Source organism: Pundamilia nyererei, unplaced genomic scaffold (genome assembly GCF_000239375.1).
Source record: "Pundamilia nyererei isolate P.nyererei 1_Seehausen unplaced genomic scaffold, PunNye1.0 scaffold00027, whole genome shotgun sequence".
In the NCBI taxonomy this organism is placed as follows: domain Eukaryota; kingdom Metazoa; phylum Chordata; class Actinopteri; order Cichliformes; family Cichlidae; genus Pundamilia; species Pundamilia nyererei.
The window spans coordinates 4,564,182-4,578,454 of NW_005187428.1; the positions used below are offsets into that span (position 1 = coordinate 4,564,182).

A 14,273-nucleotide genomic window follows, 5' to 3' on the forward strand; every position below is an offset into this window, starting at 1 on the left:
TTTCTAAATTACTTGTCTGCTAGAACAGTCCAACTTTCTACTTTTTCCTTTCCTCATTTTTCCCAATATCCACAAGACCTTACTATTGCTCCATATCAGGACCACTGCTCTTCTCTCTCTCTCTCTCTCTCTCTCTCTCTCTCTCTCTCTCTCTCTCTCTCTCTCTCTCTCCCTCTATTAAAATAAAATTACTATTAAAAATTAGAGAATGTTCATTATTTTGTAAGAGAGCAATCCTACAAGAGTGTCAACTAATTATTTCTAGCCAGCCTTGAAAATTTTCAAATGTATATCGTGATAGATATTTTTGGACATATCGCCCTGCTCTATATACTATACAGACACAACTCTCACTGTTACATTGAAAAAGGCCTTTCACAAAGTTACTCAGTTTAGAGTCTCACAGTACAACATGTTTAAGGAAGTAAATCTGTGAGTTTCGCTAATGTTGTTTTTAGACGACACAAGCTGGTTTGTAGATCAGGGTCAGTTTGACTTCGGCCACTCCTCAAGTTTATTTATATAGCACAATTCAACAACAAGGTGATTCAAAGTGCTTTACAGAGACATTAAAAAACAAAAACAAATAAAAAGCATGATTTAAAATTGATTAAAAAAACAGTACATAAAATCAGAACAGTAGATAAGACCAGTAGTTAAAATGTAAGTTTTGAAATTTAAGCTTAAAAGTGTGGATTTGGTGTTTTACTCAAATGCAGCTGAGAATAAGTGAGTCTTCAACCTGGATTTAAATAAACTGAGTGTTTCAGCTGATCTGAGGCTTTCTGGGAATTTGTTCCAGATATAAAAAGCATAAAAGCTGAATGCAGCTTCTCCGTTTCTGGTTCTGACTCTGGGAACTGATACAAAACCGGATCCAGATGACCTGAGGGATCTGGAAGGTTCATACTGGGTCAGGAGGACTGATGTATTTTGGTCCTAAACCATTCAGAGCTTTATAGACCCTCATCAGAACTTTAAAGTCTATCCTCTGACGGACAGGCAGCCAGTGTAAAGACCTCAGAGCTGGACTGATGTGATCCACTTTTTTGGTCTTAGTGAGGACTCGAGCAGCAGAGTTCTGAATGAGCTGTAGACCTGTAAAGATGCTGTTACAGTAGTCAAACCTACTAAAGATGAATGCATGGACTAGTTGTAAGAAGAGTAAGAAGTACTAAAAGACTTTTTTAGTTTTTCTGTTTGTGTACTCCCAGTCAAGTCCTGAGATTTCAAACTTAGCATCTCATTCTTTATGTAATGTCCTCGAATCCCACATGTGGTCATCTTTACACAGTGTTTTGCACATGATACTGATAATGGTCAAATAATAAAATACTGGTGGTTGGTATCAGATTAGCAGATAAATGATGTCTATTCTGAAAAGCAGTAACCTTTTGACTTTTTCCTTGTGTTGAGCACATTCAGAATTTTGTTTAGTGATGGCCTAAATAATCTGCTTTAAAAGCTGTTAAAGTGAACACATACCAAGTGTCTTTGAAGGTGGATACAAACTCAAAGAATTAATTCTCAGCCAGGGATTCTCTGCAGCGTGCTGCTTAATGTGACTGATAATGTATCTGTTCAGTGATACCAGAATAGTTGACTTTATGACATAGATAAGAGGGCAAGGTTTTTAACTGGTAAATTTTACTAGAGTAACACTGCAGTTACCTTTGAATAGACTTTCAGATACACCAATAAAAGAACTCATGTATTAACATAGACAGTTTCTGGTGTCTCTCTCTGTTGCAATGGCATCATCAGGCCAGTGGTATTATCCTCAACAGTGTGGAGGCTTTTTAATGCTGACAGTTTTCCAGAGACAAGTGGAGGGGATACTTTTTACGCTAGAAAGCTTAAACAGCACTTTCTATGAGGAAGCAGAGAGAAAGATCAGTTTGTCTGCTGGGGAGAAATGTTGCAACTTCCTGTCAACCACAGACTCTAACAATTAGTAGGCTAATGTGAAAATATTTTTATTGTGAAAAGTTTTAATGGTTTTGTGGAAACTCACTGGCATTTTTTTCATATGGGAGGGTTCAGTTGGAGGCGGAATAAAGGACACACAATCTGTTTCTAATTAGAGAACTTGCTTGTCTCTGTTCAACTGACACACAGATTGTCAGTTCATATATGCCTTTAGTTCTCCTTTCATTTTTATAGAGTAGTCACTGTGGTTATTAACAGATATGGCTACTTCGGCAAAGGCAGGCCTTTTAAAAAGTACAATCCACTCTCTCATCACAACGTCAAAAACTTTGACTTAACAAAGTGCGCACATATTTCCCACGACTTTGTCTGCATGCTGCAATATTTCTAGTGCTCTCTTTTGAGTTGAATAGATAGTTGTTGTTGCACAGGTTGCAAAAACACTCACTGGCCACTTCATTTATTACATCTTGCTAGTAACAGGTTGGACCCACGTTTCCCCTCAGAACTGCTTTAATCTTCATGATGCAAATTCAACGAGGTGCTGGAAACATTCATCAGAGATTTTTTGGTCCATATTGACATGACAGCATCACACAGTTCCTGCAAATTGTTCAGCTGGATTTCCATTATACCAGTGTCCCGTTCCACCACATCTCAAAGGTGCCCTATTGGATTGAGATCTGGTGACTGGAGGTCATCTAGATGCGCTGAACTTGCTGTCAGGAAACCAGTTTGAGATAATTTGAGATTTGTGACATGGTGCGTTATCCTGTTGGAAGGAGTCATCAGAAAATGGTTCAACTGAGGCCATAAAGGGATGGAAACGTTCATGAATACTCAATAGGTTGCAGTGTATTAAACCTGGTGGAACCTGATGCGGTCTTCTGCTGCTGAAGCCCATCTGCTTTAAAGTTCAATGTGTTTGCATTTAGAGATGCTCTCCTGAAAAACACCTTGGTTGTAACAAGTGGTTATCTTCCAGTTAGCTCAAAGCAGTGTAGCCATGCTCCTCTGACCTCTGACATCACTGAGGCGTTTTCACCCAAAGAACTGACGCTATTCTCTGCAAACTCTAGAGATGGTTGTGCAGAAAATGCCTGTAGATCATCGTTTTTTTGCAAATCCTCAAACATGCCTGTCTCGCACCAACATCTATGTTCACAGTCACTTAAATCACATTTCTTTTCCATTCCGATACTCACTTTGAACTTCAGCAGGTCTTGATCATGTCTACATGCTTAAATGCATCATGTTGCAGCCATGTGATTGGTTGATTACGTATTTATGTTAACGAGCAGTTAAACAGTGTTTATTGTATAGTTATAAGGGGTTCACAGTTGTGAAGATGGCACAACACATCCTGGCCTGCAGTTAACAGCAAAGGCTCATGTTTGATATGCTGTATAATTGTGTCGTAACTAATTGTCGCAGTCTGAAACTCTTTCTGTCACAGCTTATGCAAAGCCAGAATTTGCTGTTCTGATACTGGATTTTTCACTCCTCTGTGCTGATGGAAATATCAAAAGTAGCAACAGGAAGGTTGCAATTATTTCAGACTAAAAAAAGCTCTCTGCGCTCCCCTCATTTTCCTGCAAGCCGCTATGGTTCGGTTTCTGGAACAAAAGGAGAAGAGGGAGAGAAGCTTTTTTTTTTTTTTTTTTTTTTAAGAGATTCACTTTTAGGGAGCTGTATGGTAAAAGATTTTCTGAAAAAGCTTAGCCATTAAGCAGGGGTTGTTACCAGCCGTTTAGTAATTTATGAATTGCGATCCTCCAAAGTGGCTCGACTTTTGTGACATGTTGGTGTATTGTAATCATGTTGTTACAGTATTTATCCCGTCAGTGGTGCCTAATCCAAAGAGGTGTGCCTTTTTTAAAAATGTCTTTCTTTAGCCAAAATTATACCAGCCTTTTAAAAAGGCAGTGTGTGTACTTCTGTAGCCACAAAGGTTAAAGCATTATGTTGTTTTCGTGAGGAGAATTACAAGACAGATGGCAGTACTGGCCCTGCAGACGGCCTTTGAGAAGAACTGCTCATAATAAGTTTTAAACAGTTTTTTAAAACATGTCTAAACAGGTGTTTTTGTATGTGGAACAACTGGGGCAAGAAGTGAAATTACAGTTAAAATTGAAACCATGTAGGAATGAGGAGTGGAGTATTGATGGGAAACAAAGATGGGAAAGAAAACATCTTGAGAGGCTTGCCGTGGCATGCAGTTGTTGAAGAAAGATAAGAGCGGCCTCTCCGTCCCCACTTGCCATCCTCCTCCTTTTACCCTTCCCCATTCTTGACAGTGCTCCTCACAGCTGTTCTGAACATCTCAAGCTTAGAGGAATACCTCACTGGGTGTTCCTCATAAGATGAAGATGTTTTTCTACAACTGGGCCTTCCTATTTTCCGCTACACCCACCATTACAAGTAGCCATGTCTACCACCAGCGGTGCATGTATGCTGCACTGTCAGCACCTTTCAATTTGATGTCACATCAAACAGTTACCTAAATGTCTGTCCTCTTTCCTCTCTAGGCTGCAGAGTCTGGTATAGTGAAGATTAAGACGATAGCAGCCAGGAACACAGACATATTAGCAGGTGAGTGATAATAGAAGTTCTTAGTTGTTCTTCAATTGGCTATGTGTGCAGAGCTAGTGCTTTAAACTGCAACAAGCTTCTATTCAAATGTTCAGGGAGACGGCAGTATTCATGATTTTCTGTTCACACAACTGCATCCTGCATACAAGTGACAGACTGAAATAGTCACTGGGCTTTCATGTATTTTCCTTTCATAATGCATGCATTCAGCCAAAGGCAAGTCATGTACAAACGGCCTTTGACTCCACCCCAAAAAAACCAAACAAAAAAAGTCATTGTGTTTATTAAGTTATATGATAAACGAGTCTTTTATTTCCCTCCTCTCTGAGCTTTGTTTGCAGTCTTTTTCTGGCTCTTTCTAGCTTGTTGCTCTGAATTATTGAAGTATTTTCAAACGGGGCTGGTCTCTCAGCACTCGTATAGAAAATTGGTTCTAGCGCCGTCTCTGTAAACAAGTCTAGCTTTTTGGTAGCATTTGCAGAGTTGACACATAGTTGACATTTCCTGAGTTCCACTGATCACTGTCCACAACCTGCTGCCCCTCTGTAGCTGTGAACTGTACAGCAGCTCACTGTTCACTGTTTCAACTTTAAGTCTACTTGACGCATCAACTTTATGGTGATTAACTGGGAAACCTGTTGTGCAGGTGTAAATAACTGGTGAACCTAAATTCAGTTTACTGGAAAAGGAAATAATGTACTTTTCACTTTTAAGTGCTGTTTAAAATGAGATGATAAAAACCTCAGTGCAAAATGGGTACCTTTTTTATTGTTGTTGAGCTAGAATAGTGTTGCATGATTCACACTTGAGAATAATTGTTATTGTAAGTTGATACCTCCATGTATTCTTTTCATTTACTCTCCAAAGTTTTCGTTCTGCAGTACCAGACTTCATGAAATCAGAAGCAAAACAAAAGCAAACACATGTCTTTTTTTTTTTTTTACTTTAAGGCATTTTATTAGAAGTAAATTGCATGATGACATCTTTAAAAAAAAAAAAAAAAATCTCTTACAGGGTTTTTTTTAACTTTATTTGTGTCCCTTTTTCCTGCAGCCCTAAAGGAGAACAGCTCAGAGGTTGTGCAGCCTTTCCTGATGGGCTGTGGCACCAAAGAGCCAAAGATCACACAGCTGTGTTTGGCTGCCATCCAGAGACTCATGTCCCATGAGGTCGTATCTGAGGTGAGGGCTATAAGCTAGCCTTTTATTTGAAAATAGGATATTTATATTTTCATATGTATGATCTGCAGATGTGTACACAAGAAGGGAATCTAGTGTGTAGAAGGCCAAATAAAACCACAGTGTGGTAACAAGCAGTGCCGAATTGAGGACAGTTTGATTGATACATGTTAATTTACACACATCACAATAAATGCAATAATAATCATCAGGCTGTTAGACTAATGCACTCATTGGTGAGTTGCTTTTGGCAGGTGCACTCAGTAAGAGGCCTTTGCTGATCCGCTGTGTGACATTGAGCTTCACAAATACAGTGTGATTGTTATTTCAAAGAGTGGCGAGTCGGTGCGTGCGTCCTTGTTGGAAGGTTGTTCCCAAGCGAAGAAAACTCTTTTATAGAGAACACAGCCATGAAAAACACATTTTTCGAGTTTGTGATCGAACGACTCATTAAAAACAACGGAAAGTAGATGTGCTGTTTTTTCTTTTTTAGCATTATTTGAATCTTTCGGGTTGTGGCCTTCTGTTGTTTTTTGTTTGATTACCTGGAAGTAAATAAAGACTGTTTTAAACCTCAATGTTTCATGCTCACCTTCAGTGTGTAAGCATGGACAAATTAAGGTTTGATTGATATCCAATTGGGTCAATACTGCAAGCACTGCAACACATCAATACCCAATCAAGCAGTGTAAATTTAATTTGACCTCGTTCCTGTCACTGCTGGTTACATCTCAAAGGCGCAGACCACCTTTACCACTTCCACTGCTCATTTTCGTGAAACCCGTTGACCTAGAAAATCTATTACTTGAACAGTTTAACATCATCTTTATGCGCAGTGGCAGTTAAACAACTCAGAAAAACTGAGTGGAATAAGGTACCGATCTCAGGAAAGGGGAGGCTACAATAACTTCCAAATTGAAATCGTCGTTTAATGGTAGCCTGTGTAATGGGTGTAGGGGTTTTCGACCTTTTAAACAACGCAGCTTTTGGCAGACCTGAGATGTGAGCGGTTTCCAAGATGTTACCCCAGAGGTGTTAGCACACTGCAAAGCAGGCTTTCTTCATTTTAATCATCATTTGTTGGATTACACTAAAATAGATTTCAAAGCTCTGTTTGTTTTTGTTTGTTTTCCTTTTTTTTTCCTTTGGTGGGAGAAAAGATGCGCTCGGCATTCCCTGAGAAAATTCTTTGTCAGAACTGGTCACGCTGGGTTACTTAGCGCTAATTCTTATCAACTATTTTTGTCACACAGATCTCGCTCTCACGCTCTGTCTCTCTCTTTCCACGCAGTAGTTTACCTCAAACACTGAAATGTTCTGAATCCCAGGACATCCAAGAAGAAACTTAACTAAATTTAAACCCTTGTTGCTGACCAGAGGAAAAATGGCTGTTTCTTAAAGCTGTATCCTTGAAAATAGCTGTGAATTTTAACTGTGAATTAAAAGGAATAATACATTTTTAATCATTCAGATTCATTGTTATTTCCCCCACTCACCAGTAGTAGATGGGTAGTAATGTTAGTTAAACAGACTGAGAGTTTAAGCGTTTAGTATTTTATTTTACAAATACAAAAAAGTTTGCACACAAAAACAGCACAGCGTGGAGAGCGGGTTGATGCAGGTCAATCCAGTAAAACAGAAAGCAGCTTCTAACCTGTGCTGTTTCGTTTCATAAAAAGAAAGAAAAAGAAATCCTAAACTTCTTGAACCTCCGTGGCCAAAACAACAAAACGATGCAGGAGTAGCTCCCCTAAAACGGTGGTCTCTAACAAAAGCAGGCAGGAGCAGAGGACAGGTGAACCACACCAAGTAGGCGGGACATAGGAGAAAGACAGGATGGTGAAGAAGTACAGGCCTCTCCAAACCAACTGAGATTTAGTTCCCATCTATCTCCCCAAGCATGTCTTGTCTATTCACGGTGATCTCAGCAATAAATTCACATCATTTCATTCTTGAATCCACCTGGACATTTGTGCCAAATTTGCAGAAGTTCCTTGAGGCATTGCTGAGATATTGCATTGAGGAGAGTAGACGACTCTAAAGCAGTGCCTTCAGGCAAGGCTGTGGCAGAGCATAAGACGCGTTCATATTTGAAAATTGAGTTTGTTTGTTATCTTGTGAATTGAGCCAGTTACACATAAAAGCAGCTGTTAGGGGGATGCATGTAGATTTATTTTGGATAGCTTGACCCTGAGAAAGGACGTGCGGTGTCACTTACTATCAGCAGAAACTGACAGTGAGATCTGGTGTTATTGAACTGGGTGATGTTGTAACCCCAAGCAGGCACAACCATCTGCTCCCACAAGAGTGTGTTTTTGTACATGTCTATTATTTATGGCTGTTACCTTGGGCAAGCCAAAGGCCTGATATCAGTTAGGAACTCTGATAATGCCTCCTAAATTCAGAGTGTGGCTATGTACGTTTGTGCACAGATGCAGACATATGCACGAATTTCTCAAAAAGATCAGTGGTTTAGTTTTGTGTGTGTGTGTTTGTGTGTGTGAAACAGGCAGCAGCAGGGAACATCATCAACATGTTGTGGCAGCTGATGGAAAATGGTTTGGAAGAGCTGAAACTTTTACAGACAGTCCTCGTCCTGTTGACCACCAACACAGTTGTACATGATGAAGTGCTATCCAAGGTAAAAGCATAGACACACACACTGTTTGCATGTATTATATGGATGAACAGTATAGTAGCAGTAGTTTGTTTTTTCCCTGTGCCCAGGCTATTGTGCTGTGTTTTCGTCTGCACTTCACCAAGGACAACATCACCAACAACACAGCAGCTGCCACCGTTAGACAAGTTGTCACCGTGGTGTTTGAGAGGATGGTGGCTGAGGACGAGCGCTTTAAAGGTTAGAGTTCATTGGTTCTGAAAGTAGGAAGATGATACAGTAAAATTCTGAGATGCTTAATATTACAGATGGTGTGAAAAACTGAAAAGTACATCTTTACACCTTAAGCTATTTAAATAGAACATAGATAAAAATGCTTTTTAATTGCAAGCTAATTTACTGTGTAATGTATTTTGTATTTAACCTCAAGGCATTGTGGAGCAGCCCCCTCCTGTCCAGGGAAACACCAACCGCCGGTCTGTTAGCACTTTGAGACCCAGTGCAAAGGATGCATACATGCTGTTTCAGGTATGTCCACCAGGGGGCGGTAGCCTTCTATAAGCCGTCCTGCCCTCTTGTCAGAGTTGGTTAGATGCTGATTTTGAGATCTTTCTCATAATCTCAAATTGAGGTCCAGTAAAACCAATTCAGAAATATTTCTTTTCATCTCTGAAATGAAGTAATTTTTTTAAAGAGGGATTCGGTTGTCGTGAAGTCTTTCACCCACATTACAGTTTCATGTGATGATGATTGTTCTTCACGCAGAGCTCAGTCAAAGCCCTGTTTCAGCCACTGTGATGTGGGTAGGACAACACTGCATTGTTTTGAAGGCTGTTGTTCACCTTCCTGCAGGACTTGTGCCAGCTGGTGAATGCTGACGCCCCCTACTGGCTGGTGGGGATGACAGAGATGACACGGACATTTGGCCTTGAGCTGCTGGAGTCTGTTCTTAATGATTTCCCCGGTGTATTCCTGCAGGTAAAGAGAGAAAAAAGAGCAAGTTTGTGAACATCTAGACCAAAAACAAGGTGTCAGACCAGAAGTGGCAAAAAAGAGAAAAGTCTGCTCATTGTTAGGTTCCAACTTTTTTATTTTAAAAGGTTTAGATCCATCTGATCCATCTTGTCCTTTCAATAAAAGTCTTAATGAAACATTCTACAATAAAATAAATTAATTCACAGGATGTTTTGGTCTCCCTTTGTTTCCTACCCAGCATCAGGAGTTCAGTTTCCTGCTAAAAGAAAGAGTTTGTCCCCTCGTCATCAAGCTCTTCTCCCCTAACATCAAGTTCCGGCAGGGCAGCAGCAGCGCTGCTTCACCAGCTCCTGTGGAGAAACCTTACTTCCCCATCTGCATGAGGTTGCTGCGTGTGGTCTCCGTCCTCATCAAGCACTTCTACAGCTTACTGGTAAGTAACTGATCCGTTGCGATGGTTGGGTGGTCAAAACAGTTGTCTGATGGTTGTTTTTTTATGTCTAAGGGATTTTCTTAAGCACAGAGCTGATGCACTTAATTGATCCAGTCAGATTAGCATTGGCTTACCCAAGCAGTAGTTTTGTCTTAGTTCTCCTCCAAGCACTTTAATGAGCTTAACTACAATCGAGTAACTCAGCATTCCAGCTGTTTTTATTTAGTGGCATTTATTCAATTTTTGAGATGGAATTTTTTTTTCTTCTTTTTGCTCAAATTGATCAAAAAGCCGTTCCACTTCCACAAAGCCAGAAGGTATTCAGAGGTTTTGCATCACTTTCAGTCTGATATGTGTGTGCTTGGCTTGCAGGTGACTGAGTGTGAGATCTTCTTGTCTCTGTTGGTGAAATTTCTGGATGGGGAGAAGCCTCAGTGGCTCAGAGCAGTGGCTGTGGAATCAGTCCACAGACTGTGTGTGCAGCCTCATTTGTTACGGTAAGCAGCTTTAAAAAAACAACACAGATTTTTAGTTACAGGGTCTGGAAACTTACGGTTTTTTTTTCCTACTTTAGTTTAAAAAAAATATAGCTGATTCTGCACATTTACCTTCATTAAACCCTTTTGTGACTAAGGTTGTTTAACTGTTTCTCAGAGTGCAGTTTGGCCTAATGAAACTTGGCAAAGTCTGAAGTGTCCTTTTTTTTCCTTTCTAATACAACCCCACACTGCTGTGATCTCACTCTGCTCTTCTCTGTTTCAGTTCGTTCTGCCAGTCTTATGACATGAAGCAGCACTCCACTAAAGTGTTCAGAGACATTGTCAATGCCCTGGGATCCTTCATCCAGTCCCTCTTCATCGTTCCCAATGCAGGAAACGTGGCTGCTGTCGGCGCGCCAGCTGGTAAGTTGACTGAGTTGTCCTTATTTAGAATTTCTATTGATGTCAAGGAGATGTGTTCAAATGGGCCTGAAATTCAGATTTACTGCACTTATACCCCCTTACCTCATTCCTCTCCGGCTTTTGTTGTAGGTGGGTCGGGTTCAGGTGCTCAAGGCACAGCACAAGGCGGTCCAGGCACAGGAGGGGTCAGCGGCACCCTGACTACCCAGGCTGCATTTGAATACCGTGGTACCTGGATCCCCCTTATGACTGTTAGTGTCCAGGGAAGCGCCAAGGCCACCTAGTAAGAATTTCTTTTGTACATACTGAATAATCTCCCCTTATTTATTGTGTGTTTATAAGGATGTAATTCCAGTCACAGATGCAGAAAGTAAACAGTTCCAGGACCGACTAGCTTTGTGCTGCAAAGTGGCATAAATATAGACAAGCTTGTCATTTTTTAATTTATTTTTTCCCCCAAGATGTTGTTTCTGACGTTAATGATACAGCAGATCAAAAGTTATTTGCTGAAAAGAAATGGCTGCCTAACATGTTAATGGTCTTGGAAAAGGAGGCAGCTCTTATATGTCAATTTTCCAGACAGAAACTTCAGTTCATGTACTTCACCTCATTTCTCTTTCTCCATCTCTCTCCCAGCTTAGAGATGCTGGACAAGGTTGAGCCCCCATCCATCCCAGAGGGCTACGCCATGTCAGTGGCCTTCAGTGCTCTGCTCGACCTGGTGAGGGGCATCACCACCATGATTGAAAGAGAACTGGCCGCGGAGGAGGAGGCAGCTGCTGAATTTAGAGAAGCTCACCCTGACCAGGAGTGGAAGCCGCAACCTGGTGAGAATGTACAGAAGGAAAAAATGTTCTTTGGAGCGTTTTATTCTCATGATACACCCTGACAAGAAGGATATGAATCAGTTGAAAATATATGAAAGCAGACATATGGAGATGGGGAAGCAGGAGTGGTGTGTATAATGGTCTAGCCTGTCATGATTCTGGGTGGTAGCACTTGTACAAACTCTAGTGACCACAATTATAACCGAACCTCTTTATAATTTCAAATAAGAAGTGGAAAAAAATTAGAGATGATCAATTTCTTTTCTTTTTCCCCAACATGAGACTGTCCAGACTGATGTGATAGCATTTAGGAATAAACCCCGTAATGTTTTGTTTGTCTCAGGGGCTCACCTGGTGTGGGAGGAGATGGTCAACGCCTGCTGGTGCGGTCTCCTGGCTGCACTGTCTCTGCTGCTGGATGCCAGGTACGGATTCTGGAGTCAGCAGACATGTTATATATTTACAGCAGTGATTCAGACAGGAACGTTTTAAAGCTTTAGTCATTTGTAAATTGCACCACATTAAACATTACTTTAAACGCACGATGTATGCTTAACAGATGAATACACATTTAATTTCCCGTTCAAGTGTTTGTTCAATAGAACTAGGAGGTGAGTTTTTGTGCTGCTGAAACAGACATTATCATGTTGTAGTTATTAATGAATATTAATAATAGCTCTGTGTCCAACATAACAACCCCCAGGTCAGTGGCTTAGAGTTTAATGGCCTATTTATTTTTTTTATTGGCTTGTGTTTTTATATTTTTAAATAGTCATGCAATTTAATTAAAACAATATTTCAGATGATTTCACTTACAAAATGGAAAACGATACAGAAGCCTTGAAATTAATATGGCGTGACCATATTATAGTCTCTAATGCGGTCACTTCTCTGTTAGCTGCCGGTGTCGCTCCCATGTTAAATAGGACGGCGCCCTCAGCCTTCATCGAGCTGTATAATTTAACCAGTCTGGTATCTGGTGTCAGACTAAGTTAACTGTTCATCTGCATATTTTAATACAACCTGTGCATCTCAAACATCTTTCACGGTGTAAAACTAACAGCGGTGGATGGAGCAGCTACAGAGTTTGCTTTTCTTCAGTTTGTTGATCAGGTGGTTCGATGCAGGACTCCCGCTCACTTTTTTCCCAGTTAAGGTTTTAATGGTGATCAGATGTTTTGGTGCTGCTGTTTTGGATGCTAGAAACATGTTTTCTTTTACTCTGAGTTCACTGTCTCAGTAATGGCTCTGCCTATTTACTGTTCACAGCGTGTAACGCTGTAGACTCTGGCTCTGACATTAAACTTTGCCAGCATCACCATCACTGCTTCTGTTGTGTTATCAGCGTTTTTGCTGAAAAACTGGAGGCTGCCTGGACTTAGGGTTGTCATACGCTGCTCCTAAATATGTTTGTAGTGCAGGGTCTGTTTTAAGTCGCAAATGTGGGTTTACGTCTTTTAACACAACAGCCCGCTACACAGCCGTGCATTAAACCATTAGTCCCCCTGATGCCAACATCATTTTTTGCTGGTCCCCACAACATAATATTCCTAGCAATGTGTTTCACTGTGGGGATGGAGTTCTTGTGGTTGTAGGTTTCTCCCTTCTTTCTCCAAACATAAGCAGCGTCTCTGTGGCCAAAGAGTTCAAGTTTTATCTCACCTGATCAAAGGACGCACTTCCAGTCCAGGTTGTCCTCAGCATACTTCAGTGTCTGTTCTTCCTGTGTTTTTCTTGGTCTGCAACCTCTCAGCCCATTCCTGTGCAGTATTCTAGTGATTCACTAAGTCCCTAGCAGTTGTGACTTTAGACACATTTGTCACTAGTTTTCTTTCCAGCCTTTGAAATATTTAGCTTCCTGCCTCTGTCAGGCTCTGTGGCTCTCTTTGAATTTCTTAATGATACTTCTCACTACAGTTCTTGACACTTGGAGATGCTGTGATAGCTTTCTATATCCACCTCCTGCTTTGTGAGCATTAGCAATTCTTTTTGTGGAGTCAAAAGAGATTTCTTGTTTTTGACATGATGCTTTCTCATGTGACAGCTCAAACAGTGAGTCAGTTGGAAGAAAACCCTCAGTTTTAACTTGCGTTTACAAGTTTTGAGCATTACAAAGTTAAAACACATCATTGCAAAGGTCAGCTTTTCAGCTGCTAATAACACAAACTCTGCTCATTTTTTATTATTGTGTGCAAACAGAAATAATTGATGGTTTCTAAAGAAGACTCATTTGTTTAGATGTGCTATGTTGAAAATTCTTCACTTGGTCATAAAAGTACTTCGAAAGAAATTCAAATTTCATTGCTGGGTTTAATAATTTTGCCTTTATCTATACATATCCTATCATGTTCTAATAATGAATAAAGGTCTGATATAGCCTTGGAAGCATTTCTTAGGATATAAATATTAAATTAGACAATAAGGAATACAGTCTGCAGTGTGTTATGTTTCACTTTTCTGTCCTCTTTCTTCCTTTTCTCACGTCTTGCGTGTTCAGCACTGATGAGACAGCGACTGAGAACATCTTGAAAGCAGAGCTGACCATGGCCTCGCTGTGTGGCCGTCTCGGCCTGGTGACACCTCGTGATGCCTTTATAACGGCCATCTGCAAGGCCTCTCTGCCCCCACACTACGCCCTAACTGTCCTCAGCAGCAACGCGGCCACCCTCTCCAGCAAAGGTGGGTGACTGAGAATGCATCTAAAAATAAATACAAAACACATTTTCAAGGGAACTCAAGTTTCATAAAACCTCTATTTTTGTTGTACAAGTATATCAGGCATGTAGTTATTCACTTGTACACACCAAGAAATGCAAGAGC

At 40.6% G+C, this 14,273-nt stretch overlaps 1 protein-coding gene across 4 annotated transcripts in view; it reads left to right on the plus strand.

Annotated features, from left to right (window-relative positions):
* mon2 (MON2 homolog, regulator of endosome-to-Golgi trafficking) overlaps positions 1-14,273 on the plus strand; it is a 33,685-nt gene that overhangs the window by 4,040 nt on the left and 15,372 nt on the right. For all 4 annotated transcript variants that reach the window (XM_005728212.1, XM_013909562.1, XM_013909561.1 and 1 more), the window contains exons 2-14: positions 4,458-4,521; positions 5,575-5,702; positions 8,209-8,340; positions 8,427-8,556; positions 8,747-8,844; positions 9,169-9,294; positions 9,530-9,724; positions 10,097-10,221; positions 10,487-10,626; positions 10,756-10,909; positions 11,263-11,453; positions 11,797-11,878; positions 13,951-14,132. In XM_005728212.1, the coding sequence (XP_005728269.1) occupies positions 4,458-4,521; positions 5,575-5,702; positions 8,209-8,340; positions 8,427-8,556; positions 8,747-8,844; positions 9,169-9,294; positions 9,530-9,724; positions 10,097-10,221; positions 10,487-10,626; positions 10,756-10,909; positions 11,263-11,453; positions 11,797-11,878; positions 13,951-14,132 (1,747 nt within the window). The remainder of the gene's footprint in view (positions 1-4,457; positions 4,522-5,574; positions 5,703-8,208; positions 8,341-8,426; positions 8,557-8,746; positions 8,845-9,168; positions 9,295-9,529; positions 9,725-10,096; positions 10,222-10,486; positions 10,627-10,755; positions 10,910-11,262; positions 11,454-11,796; positions 11,879-13,950; positions 14,133-14,273) is intronic.